Source organism: Mercurialis annua, linkage group LG3 (genome assembly GCF_937616625.2).
Source record: "Mercurialis annua linkage group LG3, ddMerAnnu1.2, whole genome shotgun sequence".
Classification (NCBI taxonomy): Eukaryota; Viridiplantae; Streptophyta; class Magnoliopsida; order Malpighiales; family Euphorbiaceae; genus Mercurialis; species Mercurialis annua.
The window spans coordinates 74778500-74801192 of NC_065572.1; the positions used below are offsets into that span (position 1 = coordinate 74778500).

The 22693-nt window shown below is 33.5% G+C and overlaps 4 protein-coding genes across 5 annotated transcripts; 1 reads left to right on the forward strand and 3 right to left on the reverse strand.

The window, feature by feature from the left end:
- The first annotated feature begins 3551 nt into the window (after positions 1 to 3551).
- Positions 3552 to 6179, forward strand: LOC130014717 (receptor-like protein EIX2). The gene has a single exon (XM_050366072.2). The coding sequence runs from the start codon at positions 3552 to 3554 to the stop codon at positions 6177 to 6179; it is 2628 nt and encodes an 875-aa protein (XP_050222029.2).
- A 228-nt stretch (positions 6180 to 6407) lies between these two features.
- On the reverse strand, positions 6408 to 11786 carry LOC126672132 (uncharacterized). Its single transcript, XM_050366074.2, has 15 exons — positions 11199 to 11786; positions 10967 to 11089; positions 10734 to 10875; positions 10362 to 10642; positions 10095 to 10153; positions 9880 to 9974; positions 9657 to 9759; positions 9462 to 9556; positions 9315 to 9377; positions 8762 to 8837; positions 8564 to 8672; positions 8335 to 8447; positions 7337 to 7395; positions 6920 to 7028; positions 6408 to 6788 (listed from the first exon to the last, which is right to left on the reverse strand). The coding sequence occupies exons 1-15, from the start codon at positions 11581 to 11583 to the stop codon at positions 6654 to 6656; spliced, it is 1947 nt and encodes a 648-aa protein (XP_050222031.1). The 5' UTR covers positions 11584 to 11786; the 3' UTR covers positions 6408 to 6653.
- A 435-nt stretch (positions 11787 to 12221) lies between these two features.
- LOC130014724 (G-type lectin S-receptor-like serine/threonine-protein kinase At5g24080) lies at positions 12222 to 14822 on the reverse strand. Its single transcript, XM_056104951.1, has 4 exons — positions 14738 to 14822; positions 14465 to 14645; positions 13799 to 14182; positions 12222 to 13698 (listed from the first exon to the last, which is right to left on the reverse strand). Exons 2-4 carry the CDS (start codon positions 14518 to 14520, stop codon positions 13692 to 13694), a joined length of 447 nt encoding a protein of 148 aa, XP_055960926.1. The 5' UTR covers positions 14521 to 14645; positions 14738 to 14822; the 3' UTR covers positions 12222 to 13691.
- Positions 14823 to 15238: 416 nt separating this feature from the next.
- Positions 15239 to 20820, reverse strand: LOC126672122 (protection of telomeres protein 1a-like). 2 transcript variants are annotated; one of them, XM_050366055.2, is made up of 10 exons: positions 20546 to 20820; positions 20339 to 20475; positions 19046 to 19235; positions 18032 to 18096; positions 17779 to 17867; positions 17161 to 17439; positions 16969 to 17045; positions 16730 to 16788; positions 16065 to 16217; positions 15239 to 15662 (listed from the first exon to the last, which is right to left on the reverse strand). In XM_050366055.2, the coding sequence occupies exons 1-10, from the start codon at positions 20664 to 20666 to the stop codon at positions 15447 to 15449; spliced, it is 1386 nt and encodes a 461-aa protein (XP_050222012.1). In that variant the 5' UTR covers positions 20667 to 20820; the 3' UTR covers positions 15239 to 15446. The 2 variants fall into 2 exon arrangements, with proteins under 2 accessions (XP_050222012.1, XP_050222013.1); XM_050366056.2 differs by lacking the exon at positions 20546 to 20820 and having other exon boundaries at positions 19046 to 19249; positions 20339 to 20427.
- Between the last annotated feature and the right edge of the window lie 1873 nt (positions 20821 to 22693).

Genomic DNA, 22693 nt, shown 5'->3' on the forward strand with positions numbered 1-22693 from the left:
CTAATGGTACACCAATGATTTTAGTAAATTAAGTAATAATTTATTTTAATATTCTATAATTTAAAAATAAAAAATAGTGTTAAAATATCCAAGGTTTCCAAAAAAGTTTACTAATAGATTTCCTAATATTCACCGATAATAAAACAATTTTAAATCGGTATAGTATTGTTTTACATTTTTTAATAGGTTACTAAATGTTTACTAAATATTTACTAAATAATTTTACTGATAGGTTGCACTTTCAACTATTAGGTAACCCAAAGATAACCAATAAATATCGCTAATGTTTTCTAATAGATTTCTAAAAGTTAACCAACAAAACTTATTTTACATCCTTTTAACATTGCTATAGGTTTACTAATAGGTTGCTCAAAGTGTCTTCATAGATTACTAAATGTCAATTACAACTAATAGACAATTACTACTGTTGTTAGTATATTATATAAAGATTTATTAAGAGTTTACTATCAGGTTACCAAATAGTTATCAATAATTGTTTATATAAAAAAATACACGTAGTTTACTGCAAGTTCATAACAAATATAATAAATTGATAGTAGACCAATAGTTAACTACCTATTAGTTAACTGATAGTAGACCGTTAGTAAATTGAGAATAGACCAACATTTAACTACCTAATAGTTAACTAATAGTAGACCGTTAGTAAATTGTTAGTAGACCAATAATTAACTACCTATCGGTTAATTGATAGTAGACCGTAAGTTAGTTACTTGTTTAATAATCTAAAAGATAAATTAATTTTGTATATATTTATAATATTGATAGTAAATCAATAATAAATTTATCTTTTAATAATTTGACAGTAAAAATTATATCTTTTTATCAAATATTATGTCCATCTTGTAAGAAAAATAGCTAACAAAGTCGCAATCGTAAAGAACAGACAAATATAATAAATTGATACTAGACCAATGGTTAACTACCTATTATTTAACCGATAGTAGAATGTTAGTAAATTTGTAATTGACCAATAGTTAACTATCTATTAGTTAACTGATAGTTAACTACATATGATATTATATTAGTATTTTTTATTATTTTACAAAGTAATACAGTGTTATATCTACATATGATAACTTCTTCATTATGGATGCATAGATTAAATTAGAAATTCGTCCCTTCAAATTTCTTGGTATCTTCTTTTGTTTCCCTTGATCTTTGAGTTGGACTTGCCTTTGAATGCCTTGTTTATAGATATGCTAGAATATGCCACTTTCATAATTAAGTTCACCTATGCTCCAGTAGTACAGCCATGGTGGTTTTCATCTTATTGTTTGTCCTTTTTGAGATAAACACATTGGAAGTCACTTAATCTTCTTTTAGGCATTTCATCGAGCAACTTATACTCATCTAAAATCTTCTTGCACAAATCAGAACCCAAACCATCTATATGAACATACAAATCATAATTCAAACCATCCATATCAAATATAATTGCTGAAAACCAGAATTGACAAAACACAGCCAAATAAAACAGAAAAAATAGACTTCATGAATTACCTTGTCTGAAGTAGAAACACCAGATGTTATACCAATTGAAAGGGGTCTTCAGGTAGGAAATTTTAAAAAAAAGAGTTGGGAAAATATGTGGGAACAAATCAATAATTTAGGAAGAATTCAATTAAAAAAAATTGGGAACAGATCAATTAAATTTTTTGGGAACATTTTCTCTGTTCATATCCACAATACCAATCGCTATTTTTTCTTCAAAAATCAACAAAATCAATGAGATCGAAAACTCTTGATAATACAAAGCAATTTGTCCGTAAACTGAAACGCTTCCCCGATTCCAACCAAAATCAGCTGCGGAAATAGCCATATGGACTTGAGAGTTTCCATTGATGCTCTGGACTTAAGATCGCAAGACAAATCCAAGATTTTGATCAAACCTTATTTTTCAAAACAAAAAAATTATTTTTGTAATAAATACTAGTCAAACCGTAAATTTCAATTAAATTTAGTCAAAAGGTATATATGAGATTATTTTACTGTTTGGTAGGTATTTGTCTAAAAATCCCATCTATTTTCTTAAACAAGCCCAAATGATTAATTTTAATGAACTAAAATCTTGAATTTAAGACTAGAATTATAAAATTTCACTAAATATAAATAAATTACATAAATTATATCTTTTTTATTATTAAATTAATATCTTTAAAAAAGATTTTATGCTTAAATTTTTTGTATTTTTTATAAACTCTTATTTAATCTTTTAGAGCTTGCTTTTATTTTTTATTTTTTATTTTTAATAATTATCCTAAACATTTATATTTTAAATGATAACTATCTATATATAATGGAATAACTAAATAATTTAAATACAATAAATAATGAATATGCTAGTAAGCTATATATGTGTGTACTCCTACTTATATAAGTTTTAAGTCTTCAAAAAAATACATGATATTAAATAATGAATAAAATGTGTATTTTTTTATAGTTCTTTTTATTAGATATTTGTTTAATTAAATGTCATTTTAATTCTTTCAAAATCTATTAATTCTACGTACTTTATAATTTTTTTTTTAAAAATGCACTCCAGTAGACTGTTACGCAACGTTACAGCCGTTACCAATCCGTTACCGTTATGTAAAGCCGCGACTGCGGCCGTTACCGCGATTTAAATCCATGCTCTCAAACTTGAAGAATTCTTCTTCAATTCCCATGTAAATATAACTAGTATAACATTATTTCTCCTGCCGTGGCATTTTTACGCAAGCCGTAACTAGCCAAATAATTATTATTCATGTGGATGCTCCTCCCCAAGCGAGCGGGGAAGAAATATTAGAGTCTGAAGAATTTTAAAAAATTTAGATAAAAAAAATATTAAAGAATTTATTTTATAAACAAATAATTATTTTGATGCTCCTCCCCAAGCGAGTGGGGAAGAAATATTAGAGTCTGAAGAATTTTAAAAAATTTAGATAAAAAAAATATTAAAGAATTTATTTTATAAACAAATAATTATTTTGATGCTCCTCCCCAAGCGAGTGGGGAAGAAATATTAGAGTCTGAAGAATTTTAAAAAATTTAGATAAAAAAAATATTAAAGAATTTATTTTATAAAGAAATAATTATTTTGATTTATTTATTTTTAATTTTTTTGTATAGAATTTAAATGTTTTTATCAAATAAATAAATCTGAAATGAATTCTAAAATCATGGACATTCAATTTGGACCATAATTTTTATTTTCAACAGTGCATGCAAGAAATTAAGAAAAAATCTCCTCAAATATCTCAATCATTGACAATCAGCTGACCTAAATTAGTCAACACTCAACAGTATCCCTGATAATGACCTTGGCTCCTGTATTTCACCTCACATCTGCATTCATTTTCACACCTTAGCTCTGTTCCTGTTCCAATAACGGAGAAAACAATTTATGCAAGCATCTCTATATATCAGAACTTCTCCATCTATTACCGCTACTTATTTTTACTATTCTTCATCTTGATTTGATTTGATTGCCTTCGATCATGATCGTAAAACGCATAATTAAATCATTTCTTGTTCTGTACGTTATCACTATGCACATAAAACCAGGTCTTGGAGATTCTCTTGTTCGGTGCAGAGCGAGCGAGAGGCGAGCGCTTCTCGAGATTAAGCAGAATCTTGTGGACGAGTACGGCCGTCTCTCTTCTTGGAAACGTGAAGAAGAAGATTGCTGCCAATGGAGAGGTGTACGGTGCAGCAACCAAACAGGTCATATTACTTTGCTTGATCTTCACGCTACTGATGATAATAAGCCTCTGAGAGGTAAACTTAGCCTCTCCTTGCTTGAATTACGACACCTTAATTATTTAGATTTGAGTCGGAATGATTTTCAGGGAACTACAATCCCTGAATTTAATGGTTCGCTTTCCGAATTGAGATATCTGAATATCTCAAAAGCTAGCTTCGCTGGAACCCTAGCTTTTCAGCTAAGGAACTTGTCGAATCTGTGGTTTCTTGATCTCAGTAATAATCAGTTACAAGGCTCCATTTCATATGGGTTATTGCAGATAAATACACCTCTTGTATATCTTAATCTTTCACATAACCAATTAGAAGGTGAAAATTTAGGTTTTATAGGGAATTTCTGTAGCTTACAGACACTAGACCTGTCTACCAACAATTTCAGCGGATCTCTTCCCGAGTTTTTTAAACATTTGTCCAAGTGTGCGAAGAATTCGCTGGAGATTCTGAGATTAGATACGAATCAATTTTATGGTTCGTTACCTGATTTTACAGTGTTTTCTTCCTTGGAACGACTGATTGTCTGTCATAATCAACTGACCGGTTTTTTTCCGAAGAGATTCGGTCAGGTTTCTCATCTTGTAGAGTTGGATGTAGGTTACAATCAATTAGAAGGGTTATTACCTGATTTTTCTATGCTTCCATCATTGAGGAAATTAAGTGTTGCTCGTAATATATTAAATGGGACTATTACTGAAAGTATTGGAAACTTATCTGATCTTGAGGTTTTGTACGTTGCTCATAACTTTTTCCAAGGTGTGGTTACTGAGGCTCTTTTTTTGAAACTCTACCGGTTGAAGCAAATCTACTTGAACTGCAATCCTCTGGCTCTGAAATTCAAATCTGATTGGGTTCCTCCTTTCAAGTTAGATGTAATAGGTCTCAGGTCTATCGATCTGGGGCCTCGTTTCCCTGGGTGGTTACGAACTCAAAGTAACTATCTGGTGCTTGATATAGCAAATGGTGGAGTTTCAGATTCTGTTCCTCAGTGGTTTTGGAATCTGTCGCATACGATATTTTATCTGAATTTCTCTAACAACTTGTTGAGTGGCGTAGTGCCAGACTTGTCGTTGAAATTTATTGCTAGTCCAGGTATAGATTTAAGTTCAAACCTGTTTGAAGGCTCTTTGCCATTACTTCCTTCCAATGCTTCTTCTTTGAATCTTTCCAAAAATAAATTTGTCGGTTCAATTTCTTCTGTTTGTAAAGTTATAGGTAGGGAATTGAATTTCCTTGACCTTTCGGATAACTTGTTAACTGGAGAAGTTCCTGATGATTGTTTCAGAAATGGGCATCAGCTATTTATCTTGAACTTAGCTGCCAATAACTTGTCAGGAAAAATCCCAGCTTCTGTGGGATCTTTATCCGCGCTTCAATCATTTGTGTTACAAAATAATAGTTTTTCCGGAGGAATACCATCATCGTTAAAGAATTGCAGTAGGTTGAGATTTCTGGATCTTGGTTATAATAGATTATCTGGTGGAATACCTCCATGGATGGGAGAAAGGCAGGTTTTACTGGTGTTTCTGAGTTTACAATCAAATAAGTTCAATGGAAGCATACCGGTTCAGCTGTGTTGGCTACAAAATATTCATCTCTTAGACCTCTCTGTTAACAATATTTCAGGAACCATACCACATTGTTTCAAGAATTTCACTGCTATGACTAGAGAAAACTTGGTAAACAATAACCTTTACAATCACAATTTTGCGTCATCTATCAGCAAACGTATTTTTTTTGGAGGAATCTATGTCGATAAGGCGCTAATTGGATGGAAAGGAACAGCATACGAGTATCAGAAGAATCTTCAGCTGTTAAGGATCATCAATCTCGCCGGAAACAAACTATCTGGAGAAATTCCACAAGAAATAACAAGTCTTACAGCACTTGTTGGGTTGAACTTGTCAAGAAATGGTTTAACCGGGATGATTCCTGAAGACATAGGAGAATTGAACCTCCTGCAGTGGTTTGATCTATCAAGAAATGGTTTATCAGGTGAAATTCCTGTCAGCATGGCTAAGCCGACTTTTCTGGGTTACATAGACCTTGCATACAATAACTTGTCAGGGAGAATTCCGACAAGCACCCAACTTCAAAGCTTTAATGCTTCTGTTTTTGCCGGTAATGTAGAACTCTGTGGGCCACCAGTCACTCGAAAATGTCCTGAAGATGACAAGACTCTTCAAGATAGACCAGCCAACGATGACACCCAAAACAAGGATGAAGACGACGACGATGAATTCTGGAAATGGTTTTATTGGGGTTTGGCATCTGGTTGGAGTGTAGGATTTGGGGGAGCTTTAGGCATTTTGGCGATGCTACCTTCGTGGAGGCACGCCTCTTTCCAGTTCGTGGAGGCATGCCTCTTTCCAGTTTGCGGACAGAGCAAGGGACTGGTTCTACGTCACAGTAAGAATTAAGACCAGAATACATCCTAGAATCTAGGAACAGCCATTGATATTCCTTCTGTGTTTTTCTCTAGTTCCAGTTGGTTTCTCGCTGTATTTATGCTGACAGTCTCTGTATTATTTAATGAGAATCCTAAATGCAGTTCTCTCATAAAAAGGCTTTGATGTAAGGCAATTGAATCAGGATATGCAATGTTCGTAAAATCTCTTTAAATGCTATTATTCGCACAAATACACACATCAGCAAATGAAAATGACTATGGCACAAATAATACAAACACAAATAAATTGAATTAAGTTACAACATATCCCACCTCACCCAACTCACTCTCAAACTTGAAGAATTCTTCTTCAACGCCCATGTAAATATAACCTATAACATTTTTTAGCTGCCGTAGCAGTTTTACTCAAGCCCTAACTAACCAAATAATTACTATTTCTGCAAATAAAAAAAGGAGCAATTACAGCCATTGTAGTAGGGGATTGTCATGAAAATGAAGTCACTCGAACAGAGTTATCAGCGGAGCCGGTCAAGAAAACAGGTAAAGTTGGGTGCCAATCCACAGTAGTTATAGCTGCAGTGTGAGGAAGGGTTCTCCAACTATTTCCATATCCTCGAGCCTGAGATAAGTTATTAAAGCTATAAATTTCAATCCTAAAAGAACATCCATTTCTAGCGACAATATAATCTCACCCAACTTGGTCAATTAGGCAACACGTCAGGATATAATTATGATCCGAGGAGATATTACCTGATATATTGGTGCTCTTACTGCACCAGATGTCACCAATAGTCTCCTCCCAGTCGCATCCAAAGCCATTTCATGTCTACAATGTTTTGAGGTCTCAGGACTGCAGAACCTACAGAATTAAGTTACTTCCATTACTTATAAGCTAAAGACTAAAGCCATGTTTGGTTCACAAAATATAATACATGAGAAAAATATGAAATAGAATAGCTATTCTTTGCTTTTCAAAAGCATACTTTTCCTACACAAATTACTACTATTACTTATCTAAAAGCTATTTCTATTCCTTATCAATTCTATGAACCAAACATAGCTTAAAAACCAATTATAGCCATGTCAATGTTCAAAACAGACGCTCGACATGCTAAAATTGGCTAGAATGCACCAACATGATTCTTGTGGGAAGCAAATAAAAAATACCTGCTACAGCTCCTTGACCAAAGGACATGACCTTGGTTTTGCAAGCTCCATTCAAAAATCTGATCACAAGACATAATTCAAATTAGGTTCGACATATTGGCAAAAAATGACAAGAGTGGCACAGTTAACCATATCAAAGAATATGTAGTTCAATTTGTAACCGGACAGAGCATACAATATTAACTTCAAGTTTAAATTATGGGTTGATATTGATAACCAAAAAATGTCCGACCATTAGCAAAATTTATGATTAAATCATATTTTTTATTTTTTTATAATGTCATGCATGTATCTTCTAATTTTTGCAAAGTGAGAAATGATATCAAAATCCGGTGAATGCAAGCTGATGTGGCAAGCCGAAGCTGAACATGAAGTTCACATAAGGCTTTTGTGAGTTCAAAAAAATTATACATGTGCATCTCCAGCGTGCCACACCAGATTCTCTCTATCTAATTCTGATATCGAGCATTACATTGCAACAATTAAAAAGTTCATAATGTTAAAATTAAAAAGATAATCAAATTGCAAAATTCGCTATATCATGCATATTTTAGTAACTAACCTTAAAATAAAGAATAAACCCATTTTGAGGTCCCTAAACTATATAATTTTGGTTCATCAGGTCCCTCAACTTCTATTTGGCTTCCTCAGATCCCTAAACTTTTTTTTTGGTTCACCAGGTCCCTCAACTTCTATTTGGCTTTCTCAGATCCCTAAAGTTTTGTTTTTTGGTTCATTAGGTCCTTTAATGGAGATCCATTAAAGGACTTCATGAAGTAAAAAAACAAAAGTTTAAGGACCTAAGGAACCAAAAAACGAAAGTTTAGGGATCCGAGGAAGCCAAATAAAAGTTGAGGGACCTGACGAACCAAAAAAATGAAACTTTAGGGACTTGAGGAAGCCAAATAAAAGTTGAGGGACCTAATGAACAAAAAACGTATAGTTCAGGGACCTTAAAATAGGTTTAGCCTAAAATAAATATACAAGACCACACATACCTTCCCATCTTGACCCAAACTGAAAATGCTCGTCTCATCTGGCCCAAAAAGAATAGAATTTATAGTAGAATCATGTGCAGGCCACCCAGTAATCTGTAGACCAGCAGACATGTCTTTGGCAAGTTAAGGACGGGTATCTTAGCATAAATATGTTCATGTGCAAGCATGCATAACCTCAATGTACATTGAAGAAGCACCTTAGGCCCAAGATAAGATTACAAAAGGATACCAAACATGTGGATCATTCCATCAGTTGCAGCAGCTGCCAAAATCTTTCCATTGTGATTGAAGCATAAAGAAGTAATTGCAGGTGGATCTTCACCAAGAGGTAGAACTGCCTTCATTAAATTTGAAAATCATTAAGGAGTACAAATAATGATATTTTTTCTGCATTAGTAGAGGATGATCTAAACAAACAAGCACCTACCATAGCTTTCCATGTCTTCATATTCCACACCGTTAAGGAAGCATATCCCAAACTGTCAAGATAGCCTGAGCCATGCCTGCAAATACATAAATATTGTTGCAACTCTAGAAACAATTTGTACGATGGGGAATTGAATGACAAAAAAAATTCCAGGCAACACCCGATATGACAGAACAAAAACAATTCAAAGCAATTGTTTTGGTATATTCTGGCTTTTCAGAGATTTACCCTATCTAGGCCATATATAAGAAAAGAATTGCAATATGCGCATCTCATTCAGGAAAATAAAAATAAAATAAATAGAAAAGAATGCAAATGTCTTAAATTTAGAGGAGATAATTCATCTCATACAAAGACAATCACTGAAGCAAAGTACCAACTACCAATCTCCTATTCAAAATGGACAGAATTATCATCACCAACTGAGAATATTTCCTAGCTATCATATCATATTAGACTTGGTTGGCGTGTTAACATGCAGGAAAATCTTCACCAGGGATGTGCCTTAAATGTCCAAGAACTTTACATTTGTGATAAAATTTATACAATTTACCTTTTGGAAGCAGCGGCAGAAACAAAAACTGGTTCTACAGGGCTGCACTTTATATCCACGACACTGCATAAAATAAATATAGTCGGAGGCTAATGGTACGTCCAATTAAAAAATAAAATTGCTAACACAATTTTCTAATTAAATTACCTAGGAAATGCTTTACTTGTACTAAGATCACAAACAACACGCTTTGCATCAACATTCCATGCTTTGATACCACCATCAGCAGTGCCTATGAGAAGCTTTTCAAAAAAAAAAAAGAGCAGAACCAGGAATTACTAATCTCGTGTGGTCAAATGACTCTTATCAAAATAAATGATTACAATTAAAAAAAATCAATACCAATCGGTCAGATTTACAATCCCACTCAAGCGACATAATCTCTGCCCCACAATATATGGTTGCATTTCTAGATGTTGAAGCTGATGAGTCATACGTCCAAATCCTTGATAAACAAATAAATACAAAAACAGAAGTTGGGAATGAGTAAAGATGAAGCAATTAAAATGCTATAACTAAACAAATAAGCCTCGGTCTTATCCTCAACCACTTTCACATTAGATACCTGACTGTTCCATCAACAGAAGCACTAGCTATATTGTCCCCAGATGCTGAAAAACGGCACCTACTTATTGGACTTGAGTGGCCTAAAAATGTCTCCTGAATTGAAAAAAATGGTTTACTAGAGTCATAAGAACAACGAAAAGGAGCACTTAGAAAGAGATAAATAAATGCATGAAAGAATTGTACAATATTACATTTCTTCATAAGCAACATTACCTGGAAGTCTACTTTCACTTCAGGGAATTCTTCTTCACACAGTGTTTCTCTTCCACTATCTGGAAGATAAAATTCAATGCTTAGTTAACTAAGAGGAAGCTCAAAATTGAAAAATATATGGCAAACTGTTAAAGTAAGATAAACAAAATCAAAAGAAACAAAATCTGTCAAATATGAACATACTTCTCGTCATGCAACTTCTACTATGATAAGAGGCTTTAAGGTTAATGAAACATGAAAGAGAAATAGCATAGAACTAAAACCTACCATCATGACGGTCACCATGGGACATTTGAATGGTATCACAAGTTTTACCATCTTCAGTCTCATTTCCTGTAGAATTTGAATCATTTGTGATGTTGGACTTGCCCGAGTTGGCAGGTCCAGCCCCAGCCCTTTCCTGAGAGGCCTCCACTTCACCCATCTTTTGTGAAGTAGACACACGAGTTTCAGAAGTATGATTAAGATTTTCTTCAAGCACAGCATTTGATGAAAGAGAACTATTAGCTTGATCCGCATCCATTATGGATGCAGCATCGGACACATTACTGAAACAAAGATATCATCCACCCTCAATCTCATGATAACAGCATAGTAAGAAAAAGATCGACAGCATCGAGAAAATGTAATCATCCTTACCTCCTTAACCGGCCTATCTGAGCTTCTTTCTCCTCCAATAAAGCCTGAAGCTGGGATAGCTTTAGATTAAGTTGCTTAATATCATTCTTTAAATGGTTAATCGTGTTCTTTTCCGAACTGATCTTTAACAAGGAAGGGATGCGTGACTAAGTTAAGGACATAACTCTTCAAAACATAATTCGCCAAATAAACTATAGCATTAATATAAAACACAAATCATTCAAAAAGGATATGAGTACCATTGAAGATCTCACTGAAAAAATTCCTCACGGAAAGGCGCAATGCATCACACCATTCTTTAGTAAAATAAACACGAAATTGCGGATCCAATTTAGGGTTTTTCAAATAAGGAATAGCTACAACAAGCAAAACAAAACACAAACACCGTCAATTAAAATACATATCATAACTCAAATGGTATAAGCGCTAAGCAGCAATCTGCTAAGATCGGAAAAAGAAAATTACCAAACCAAGGAGTCCAATCAGCACTCTTGTGAAGCAAATCATTCCCATGAATTTCAAAAAATTCAACAACTTTATCCTTTTTTCCGGATTGAATTGCGCAAACAATGTAGTATTTAATAATCGAAACTTCCAATTTCGATAAAGTCGAAACGAATGATGCAGAACACGAAAAACACTGCTTAAAGAAACCAAGCAGATTGACTAATTTATCTGCTTGTAAGTTAGGAATATAATTAGAGAAAATCAGCTCTATAATTTTATCAATTTGAAAGCCTTTACCAATATCCGTTGATAATTCAGTGTCGAGTGATTGTAAAGTGTTGGTAAAGCCTCGGAATAAAAGAAATTCCCGAACTAGTTCCTCTGCGTACTGCATATTCTCCATCTGATTTAACGAAAAATCATGGAAAATTTAAGTTAATTAGGGTTTATTTATAGGGGTTTTGTAAGGAAAATTTAGGAGTGTAATGTAAGAAAAATTGCGAGATGGGATTATGTCGTGTGTTTAAAGGAAGGTGGATCTGTTTGATTACTTGAGTTTTGTTTCACTGTAACTGGAAACTCAGCTTTGGCGGTTTTTTTTTTGGGTTTAGGGCATATGACCTATTATTGTTGCTAATTTATTTACTTTTTAAAATAAAATGCTTTTTTGTGAGTGGAAATAAAATATTATTTAAAAAAAACTCTTCATACAATAAATTTCTATTAGAAAACAAAATGAAAAACCACAATACTAATTAATTTTTATGAATTGTTCAGGAAAAAAATTTCTAAAATTAATTCTAGTGAAGAGACCCATAATTTTAATTAATTTTAAAAATTAAATACGAACAATGGAATTAAATTTTCTACTTATGTTTTCTTTAAAGTTGAGTATTGACGGGTTGGACCTAATCAGACGTACTCTCATATATAAAAATTTAAATTCAATCACGATTTTTAAAATGAATTCGTACATGTTTGGATCGGTTTTTTCAAACATGTATAAAATCTTAATTAGTATTTAAAATTCAAATTTGCATATAAAAATAAAATTAACATGGATTTAGATTCTGATATAAACTTGCACATAAATAGAAAATTTACATGGATTTAGATTCTAATTGTAGCTAATAAAAATTAAAAAATTAAAATCCGATCAAGCCGGGCGCCCGAGCCGGTACCCGCACCATCAATCAGGTAAACATAATACAACTGAACTAGAAAACCGTGAGCATATATATATTCTGGTTAATCAGATGCAGCTCTCTGAAAACAGTAACCAAGCTCCAACTCCTCGAATCGCCATTTCAGGAGCATAAAATCAATCGGCAAGCAATCAAAACGACAACAGCAAAACCAATCAGAGCTGACACTGTAACAGCAATATAAATTTTAATCTTTATCAGCTGAAATCCATCAGGTTTCACCACCATCTCATGCCGCTCCACATAATTCAAGTCCGGTTCGGGCTGAGTACGACGATAAAGATTACTAACCGCATCCAAAAACGGCATGAAATAGATTAGCGAACAAAGAGCGGAGATACTGAAAGGAATCCACCAGTTCTGACATTGCTGAGATGACTGATGTGCAACAGAACTGAAAATCAGAGCCTGACAGATTATATACGCAACGGTTAGATTATGAGCTTTGGTTTCATGGTAGCGGTTCTGATTCTCTTGTTCGTCGTCTTTCTTCTTTTTCAGGAGACGGAAAACGTTTCTATCGTCGCCTTCCATAGCTTCCGAGATGAATTTTAAGAACTATGCTGTTTAGTTTATTGAAGAAATGAAAATACCTGACGATTAGTAATTTTTTGTGGTACTGATGAATAAAAGAAAGCAAGGAAATATCGCTGCAATTTCTGATTATATAAAACAAGTCTTTCTTGTTGCTATGCTTTTGATTCTTGAACACTCATAGTTTTATATTATAAAGGATCAATCGTAAATGAATCATACGAATTTTAAAATTCTGTAAAATCATTCAGTTTTTGGCAAATCAGAACATCAATCTATTTTTTGTTGAAAAACGTTGATGCGATTATCGGAACAGTGTATATTATGATGTCCACTTAGTATTTTTCACCGCAGAATAGCCCAATAATCTGATTTACCAAAATATGAAAATTTGTGACTGAATTTATCAATCAAGTTTTAAAGTTCGTATTGTGATTATAAATCGCGCTAAAATTCGTAATTTAATTTGCACTTAACCGTGTTATAAACAAGACGAAATTGTACAAATCTTTCTCAAAATTTGCAATCCTTTTAACATACTCGTCTGACTGTTAATTAAAATGAGATTATATATTCTCTTTTCATGGCTTCTTTAAACACAATATCTAAACCTTCTTCAACCAATTCCAGGACAGTCCGAGGCATTGGTGGAGCATTCATATCCATTGATCCTTCTAAAATCTTCACTACTCCCATTGAAGGTCTCATAGACACCTCATCCTGAATGCTCCAAAATGCAACTTTTAGTGCTCTCGTAAGCTCTTCTTCTTCGTCATCTCCTGAATAAAATAACGAACAATTGTTGAAACCATTGAGTTTTTGGCTCATAGTCGCCTTTCTAACTGAATAAAGATTAGGAGTTGGAGTAAAATGTGATACCTTGAAAGCCCATCCTGGGTAAAAGAAGTCTTGCACATCATAAGACATGCCGAGGTTTCTTCTCCTGCCGATGATCTCCAGAATATTCCGTCGGCTTTTACGGTTATAGGCCAGTTACTAACCCATTCTGGAGCTAAATAGCCTCTAGATCCTCTTACCATTGTAACAACATGCAAGTGTTCTCTTCCTATTAGCTTGGCAAGTCCGAAATCTGATACTTTGGGGCAGAAATTGTAATCTATTAATATATTTTCTGGTTTTATATCACAGTGTATTATCCGGCTTCTGCATCGCTTGTGGAAGTAAGCTATTCCTTGTGCAGTTGCAGTGGCTATACTAAATCGAGTTGACCAATCCAGTAATCTTTCCCGAGCCTCCCAGCTACTATATGAAGGAAAGATTCATTTGTCATATATTCAAAAAATAAACAAGAAGCCTGCAAAGTAACGTATGTCAAAAGAATACAATTTAGTGACAGATTACTTATATTTTATGTCGATTTCTATGCTTTGGCGTTGTTTTTCGTTTTCAGAAACGTTTCTAGAACTCCAATATTTCTATTTATAAACTATTCTAGTAATAATTCCGCCGTTTCTCATTTTAATCCTATTTCAGCATTTCAGTACATGTGTAATATAGGATGGCTTAGATAAAAAAAATGCTTACCATAGCAATCCTTCAGAGCAGTATCCGCAGAGACGAACGAGGTTCATGTGATGCATAAAGCCAATGGTGTTCACTTTAGTTATAAATTCCTTCTCCCCATGAGGTAAAACCTTGTCAAGTATCTTTACAGCAATCAAAGTCCCATCAGATAAGCTTCCTTTGTACACACTTCGGAATCCTCCTGAAAAACAACAATTTCACTTCAAATTTCACCTTAAATAAATTTCTTCTGCTTCATTATAATGTATATTGTGTAGTAAAATACTAACTTGCCTGTTTCAAGAATTTGTGAGAAATTCAAGGTGCAAATCTGCAATTCACGATAGCTAAAATTTATAGGAGCACCTGAGTGACAGAATTAGATATCTGCTCCATTTTCAAAACACAAAAAAGTTATTTAATACTCGCTCCGTCCCAATAGAGTTGCCCACTTTGCCCGTTTAAGAAAACATAATTATTGTTATGGAACTTACCAATTTTTCTCTACTTTTCTTATTATACCCTTGTTTAATATGGGTCCACTTTCAATTTACTTTTATTAGTGGAATTTAAATAGGGATAAAATAGGAAGATTGATTTATAAAATTGTCACTTTTTGAAAGTGGACAAGAATTTTGGGACAAATTTTTTTGCCAAAGTGAACAACTCTATTGGGACGGAGGGAATATAAAATTGTGCTAATAATAAGATAGAGAGGCGGTAAAGAGATACCTGAACAACAGCGGAGGAGCCCAAGGGAAGAGCAGAATCAGATATGCCATAACAGAAGAGCAGTTGATCCGAAAAATCAAATTTGATTAGGCGTTGGAAATGTTTGAGTTTATTTACAAATGGTCAAGATATACCATTGCTCACACAATGGTAGACAAAATTACTACTATAGCCTTGAAATATACAAATTACTAGCCTGAAATTATACAAATAACTAACCTTTAAATATACAAATTAGTATGGATTAGTATCCTAATTACATAATACCTACTTAGCCTACATGCTTGGTGCCAAAAATTCTAAAATTTCTGCTTCCCCACTTATTATTTACATCAATATAATAGGATTTTATAAAACACTGTATCCATGGAGGATTTCTGAGAGCACCCATAATTTCCTTTCCGTCATCATCAACAGCCACACCAAGCAATTTGTTTCTCTTCTTTATCAGTACATCCATGGAGGGATGACCGTCGAAAAACTTCTCCTGGAGAGTCGCAATCAACACGAAACCAGCAATGTCAAAACAGACTTTACGGATAGCAGCAAGTAGTAATCCATGGTTACATGCATTGATAAATGTCTCTCAGCTTCTGAGAAACTAGAGTTTAATTTTAATGCATGCATGGGATAAAACTGCCATAATATGCTCCCAGTTATCGTGATGAAAACCAAGCAAAATTTTAAAGATTGCTCATATTGCAAGTGTCTACCTAAATAAACAAAAGAAAAGAACATCCTGGATTCCGACGAAATCCAAAATAGAACTGAATTTGCTATCTACCTTCCGAATTAAATAAACGTATATAAATTTGTCGACATCTTATTGAAACTAAAGAGATGTAAGTTCAAATTCAGTAAATAATACATGTAAGAAACATGTTCTCACCCCATCTTCTCCATATAAATAAGCATGGATTCTGCCAGTTGGATCCTCGATGGTCAGTCTGATCCCATATGTTCCATCATCAGAGAAATACGTCTGTACTTGCCATGGAAATGCAGCCACTACCCGAACTATACAATTGAATTTAGCTGTTACCTGAAAAGTTGGAAAATCGAGCAACAATCAGTCATGGCAGGTTGTGGCGGCACAGATAATATCATTTCCAGAAATAAATGCAGTAAGAAAACATACTAAACGGCTTTACGCGACAAAATTACAGGCATTTATCAAAACAAAAGGTTAGCTTTACTCTTTGTGCTACCAAAATAGCAGATCACAGAAAAAGGGCAAACCAAAATAGCAAATCATAAATTCCAGTATATTATCATAAGGGCTTATAATATTTATGCCTGGCTAATAATTTCAATGCAGCACATGATGGTCAATCAAATACTTGACAAAGCAATATAATGCAAGGGTGTAATTCTTTCCATAGAAGAGAGATGCTGTATGACGACACAACATATGAGCACACCAGCAATCTCAAATTCAAATAGTCTATAAACGAAGGAGCACAATGAAAAAAATCCTGAAGACATGTAAAGACTTGGCTACAGCACACAATGTCCCAAAAATGAAAAGCAAAAGGTTGGATACAAACATCATACCTCCGAATGGGTTAGAACATCCATTAATGTGACGAAAGACACATCCTTGTCATCAACCTCTGAAAGAAGAAGGTAAATATATTATATAGGTATCAAATTTCTTACACCAAGAAGTAATCATAGCTAAAGCTAAGATTCTACCATAAAACTGTAATCTACAGAAAAGTGGATTATATGACAGCTAATCAGAAAAGCATTCTAAAATTACAATCATTGGCAGGAAGGCAACAATGTGAAACCTGTAACAGGTGAAGGCCGAGGAAAACAGATATATGGGATGCGCCCCAATTTCGATGACAGCCGGATTTTGTAAGCCCTGACTTGCATAAATATCGTAATACAAAATGCATATCAGATTTTGTTTTATAAAGCATGAACATAAAGCAAAATAGTCAATTGTAAGTAAGACACTTGCATTAGAATATACTCACTTCTTGCGTGCTAAAGTAATTTGACTCTCATTTGATACATAACGTAACCTTGTGGAGGGCGTCAACACACCATACCATAATCCTTCCCGCACTTCACAAAGTATGTCGAGAAATTTCACCCATTTACCAGTAATTATCAAAGGGACAACCTTCTCATTTCCGTGGTCAATCATTACCCGTAAGACTGAACCAACAGTTGGAAATGCACGTAATACATCTCTTGGCAGTGGAAGGGGCTCTAGTTGTAAAGGAGGTGGGTTTTCCCAACCATACTCCAAGCTAGTCGAATAGACAGTGTAAGTGGATAGGAAGAAAAAAATGCAATTAGTTCATTAAATTTCCCAAAATTGTTGCGCAGCAACAATATACTGTTTTATTTATCAAATTTAACAAGCATGGAGAAAATAAATTTGTGTCATAGACAGATTTTACCAACAAAAACAAGAGACTAAAAAAACGTCATCCATGTTTCATGAGAAGAATGTAAAGGACTAGCTACATCTATGTCTGTAAACAATAAAATAAAGTGGTTCCTAAGCACTCACTCAATGATAATGCCATGCTTATTATGTCAATGGTCAAAACAACCGGTACGCAATTATAAATAAGGAAACTCACTTTGAGTCAATATTAATTGGAGGAGAATCAGTCCCATCCCATATAAACACCATCCATTTTTTTTCAGCAACCTCACATATGTGAAGCACCTATGATCAGACATTGTAAGATAAAGACATGTGAATACTAGAGAGATGAGAACAATGGAAGGAGGGGTGTCAAGAAAATTTAATATCAGTTAAAAAGTTTCCTAGGGGTGGGATGAATTCCAAAACCCAAGTAGCAAAGAAACAGATAAAACTAGTCGGCTCACCTTGCTAACTAAACTAGCTCGTTCTCCTTCTTTCATATCTCGCATGGACATGAAGCTACGTGGATCTGTCAAGGAAATGCAAAATCAGCTGTTAAACAGGAAGAAGAAACAGCACAAAAGTAAAGCAAAGTTAGTTAACACAAGAAACTAAGAATATTTGTAAAGAACTGAAACTTCCTTTGTCACTTTGTGGAACAATACTGTTATAAAATATTGAATATTTGCAACCCGTGGTCTAAGTAGCAACGTCTTGCTTTTGGAAATTGTGCAAGAGCTCAAATAAGTGAACATGGAGATATAGCAGATAATGAATTTGGGCCTCAACTTTTTTAGCACACAAGTTCAAGAATTAATCAATGAAACTGGATTTTACAAAATAACAGCTTGATAATTAACATAAGTAACTACGGTTTTCTAACAAGCAGCAACTGAAAGTTTGCAAAAAAAAATAGAGCGCTAAAGCGGATGGAAGGGTTTATAAAGTTTAATAAGCTCATTAATAGGGTTATACTAGTCTTTATATTTATAACTTAAGAAAAAAAGGACACTCTCTTAATATGTACAAGTTTGACTAGATGGGCAACTAAAAAAGATGGAGGGAGTATTAAAATTCCACAAAACCATCAATAAAGACTGGCGGCAACTTCTTTTAAATGAAAAAAACAAGTTAACTTTTTTTTTTCATGAGAGAAGGCATCGACCACATAAAAGTTCAAAATTATTTTCATGAAAACAAAAGGATCTAAAGTTTAGTAACAGCTACTACACCAAGAAAACATATCTCTTCACCTTATTTTTATTTAACCCCTAGGAGCGGAACGTCAAAAATAACAGCATTGTCTAGGAAAACAATTTTTACAGAGACAAATTTAGGCTAAACACCAACATCTTTTCATTCATTAAAGCATTATTGTCCAAAATAAAATATAGAGATCATGAGCATATAATAGCAGATAACCAATGAAAATTATTAAATGCTCAAGATTCTAATAGAATTAGGCTAATCAATAATACCATCATCAAGATGAAAGTCAGCTAGCCAATTTTGTAAGGCTGAAACACACTTGAAGTCGTGGGCTCTAGCGTGATATCCTGGGGAACATTGATAATGGAGGAAGTCCCCATTATTTTTGCCTCTGTACAGAGCAAATAAAGAGCCGGACTTATAGAAAACTGCATTTACTTTCCCATTATCTTTCTTAATCTGCATAAAATATCCTAGCCGTTGGCATAGGTTTCATTTTCAAAACCCAAAAAGGATTTCAAATTCCAAGAGACAACAATCACAATAGAAAATATGATGCAAAAGGAAAAAAAAGAACAGTAACATCAATTACATAGAAAACAAGCAAAATAAACAAATTGACAGAGATTCAAGAACTATGATATCTTTATTTATATTTGGTATTTGATGTGCACCGAAAACTCATTACTGAACTAAAATGATAGGGGTATATTATCACAGCAATAAAACAGCCAAATGGCATTTTTTTGTTTGATACCGGCCTCCGACTTTGTTTGAGAGTAGACAGAGAAAACCTTTTGTAATATTAACGTCTCTGCGGAAATTAGGTTAGCAAAACACATGCTCAATCATACAAGGTGACAAACACGTTTCAAAATTGTGCGAAAGAGCTTGATTTTCTCATATATGTGAAATCATGTTCGCACACTGATTTTATTTCTTTTAAATGTTCTTAATATTAAGTTAAGAGGTTGCCTCAAAAATTACTCAATAAAACATAATAGAATTGAGTCTCATGTATTTCAAGACTAAACAAAAACAAAAAAATTGAAAGTGTTTAGACAGCTTAAAAGTGCAAGAAGTAATTTCAATTGAATTACATGCTAGGCAGCACAGACACGGACACGGAGAAACGGGACACTTAGACACGGGAGAATGGTGTTATTTTAAGGTTTCCTATGTAAAAAATGACGTCTCGTGTCGAAGTGTCCAAAACGTCAAATGTCTGAAACGTTTCGGTAACGTCAAATGTCTGAAACGTTTCGGTAACATCAAATGTCTGAAACATTTCCAAAACGTCAAATATCTGAAACGTTTCCGAAACGTCAAATGTCTGAAACATTCTGAAATGTCAAATGTCTGAAATGTTCCCGAAACATCAAATGTCTGACAGTTTCAGAAACGTAAATGTCTGAAAATTTCAGAAACGGGACATGTAGTCAATGTTTGTGTTTGGAAACAATTGTTGCACAAGATTTCACTCTAAACAAGGGCTTTCGGTAATTATAAATTATTTTTCAGCAAGCAATCACATAAAATATGAACAGTTAAATGAATATTACCACAATACGAGACAGATGAATAATATCACCAAGAGCTAAAATCTGAGGAAGGCTCTCCATAGTCGAAGCGAATATATTAACCGACAACCCGGTTTTGCAATCGGATTCATCGATTATTTTCACAGTACGAATCCAATCTGAAAACAAAAAAAAAACAAATTAGTACAAAATTGACAGTAGCAAAAGAATGAGGAAGAAGACGAGTACCGGTGCCGCGAGTTTTCTTGGGTAAGCCTACTTCGATAACGGAACCGAAGAGAGTGACCTTTTGATTGATTAAAGTAACGGCCTCTGCTACTCTAGGGTATGTGTAAATGTAATTCTCCATTTCTTTTTCTATTCAGTGCTACCGGAAAATGTTTTTCAACTCCTCATCTTCCATAGCTTCGAAGATGATTTGAATTTAGAAATTACTTATGAACCAGTTAGCTGCACTTTGCGTTGTCTTCTGAATTTAATTTACTTCATTGAAAAAAATATTGTTTAAAAAAGGCCTAATCAATTAAGAATACATTTGGCAAAAAAAAAATTAAGAATACATTTTGTCGATTTTTTTTGTTTATGGTTTCACTTTTTAAAATTTTAAATTTTATCTCATTTTTCAACTTTCATTTTCGATTGTAGCCAATTGTTGTTAAAGATAATCCCACATTGGTTAGGAGAACAAATATAAATGAGTTTATAAGTGTAAAGGTTCAACCACCTATTAACTAGTTCTAATTATTAGGTCATGGTTGAACTTAAACACTCTCATAAGCATGTGGGTGGATTATTATATTCTCACCAATTTATAATTAATTACTCCCACCAATATTTCTAATATGGTATCGGAGCGGGTCTGCCTCGGGTTCTTAATTTGCCGGTTGTCCATCTGGATGTCCAGTCCCAGCGGCCCGGTCCGGTATTGCCGCCGCGTATTAAATCAAAAATTTCAGTGGGTCTTGCCCGGATTCTTAATTTACCGGTTGTTCGTCTGGATGTTCATTCCCAGCGGCCCGGTCCGGTGTTGCCGCTACTTGTTAAATCAAAAAGTTTCAGTTTCAGGGGGAGTCAATTTCAAGTGACAAACGGATGTCCAGTCCCGGTTGCACTTGAAGGGAAGTGTTAAAGATAATCCCACATTGGTTAGGAGAACAAATATAAATGAGTTTATAAGTGTAAAGGTTCAACCACCTATTAACTAGTTCTAGTTATTAGGTCATGGTTGAACCTAAACACTCTCATAAGCATGTGGGTGGATTATTACATTCTCACCAATTTATAATTAATTACTCCCACCAATATTTCTAATAATTGTCCAAATTGAATTGAAAAAAATTCTAATAAACCTCTCATATTACTTCATTTTAAAATTTGTTATGATAAAAATGCAAATTGAAATAATATGAAGTAATATAAACGACACATTTGAACTTTTTCCCACTTTCATTTGGACAAATGACTATAATTGAAAGTAAAAATTAAAAAATGCACTAAAATTGAAGATTTTAGAAGATGAGATCCTAAACAAAAAAATCGAAAAGGTGAGGTATTTTTGAGTGATTAAGTCTTTAAAAAATTATAAACTTTAACATGTTTTGTAATTTTAATATAAAGTATAAACTTTCAGTTTTGGCAATATAATACTCTCTTCGTTCCATTTTAAAAATCTCATATTCTATTTTGAAATGTCTATTTTTAAAGTTTTGTTTTTATTCTTAGAGTATTTTTACGTTGAATTTCTTTTTTTTACCCTTCATTAAATCTCTCAAATAAATTTTATGGAAAAACTATCATTAATGGAGGCAAAATATAAAAACGCAAAAAGATAAAAATAATAAATATTTTTTTAACCTGTGTGTAAAAGCAAATGGAAATTTTAAAATGGGACGGAGGAAGTAAATTTTTTGATAGTTGAATATAAATAATATTCGTAAAAAAGTTGATGTGGATGTTAAAATAGTAGTGTTTTTGTGTCTACATCAATATTTTTTAATAAAAAATTACTTAGTGTTTTGAGTTGCAAAAATTCAACCGTTGATATCCGATATTGTCAAAATTAAAAGGTTGCGTTAAAATTAGAAGACACGGTAAAGTTTTTTTTGATCTTTTTAAGCAATTTCAGACAATAAAATACATAAGAATTAGTAAATTTTTCTAGTACGGATGCACAAAAGAAAGCAAGGAAATATCGCTGCAATTTCTGACTATATAAAACAAGTCTTTATTGTTCCTATGCTTTTGATTCTTAAAAACTCAAAATTAGAAATTTTATATGATAAACTGGGCTAAATTGTATAAATCTTTCTCAAACTGTCAATTTGCAATTCTTTTAACGTACTTGCCCTAACTGTTAAATTAAAATGACATTGTGTC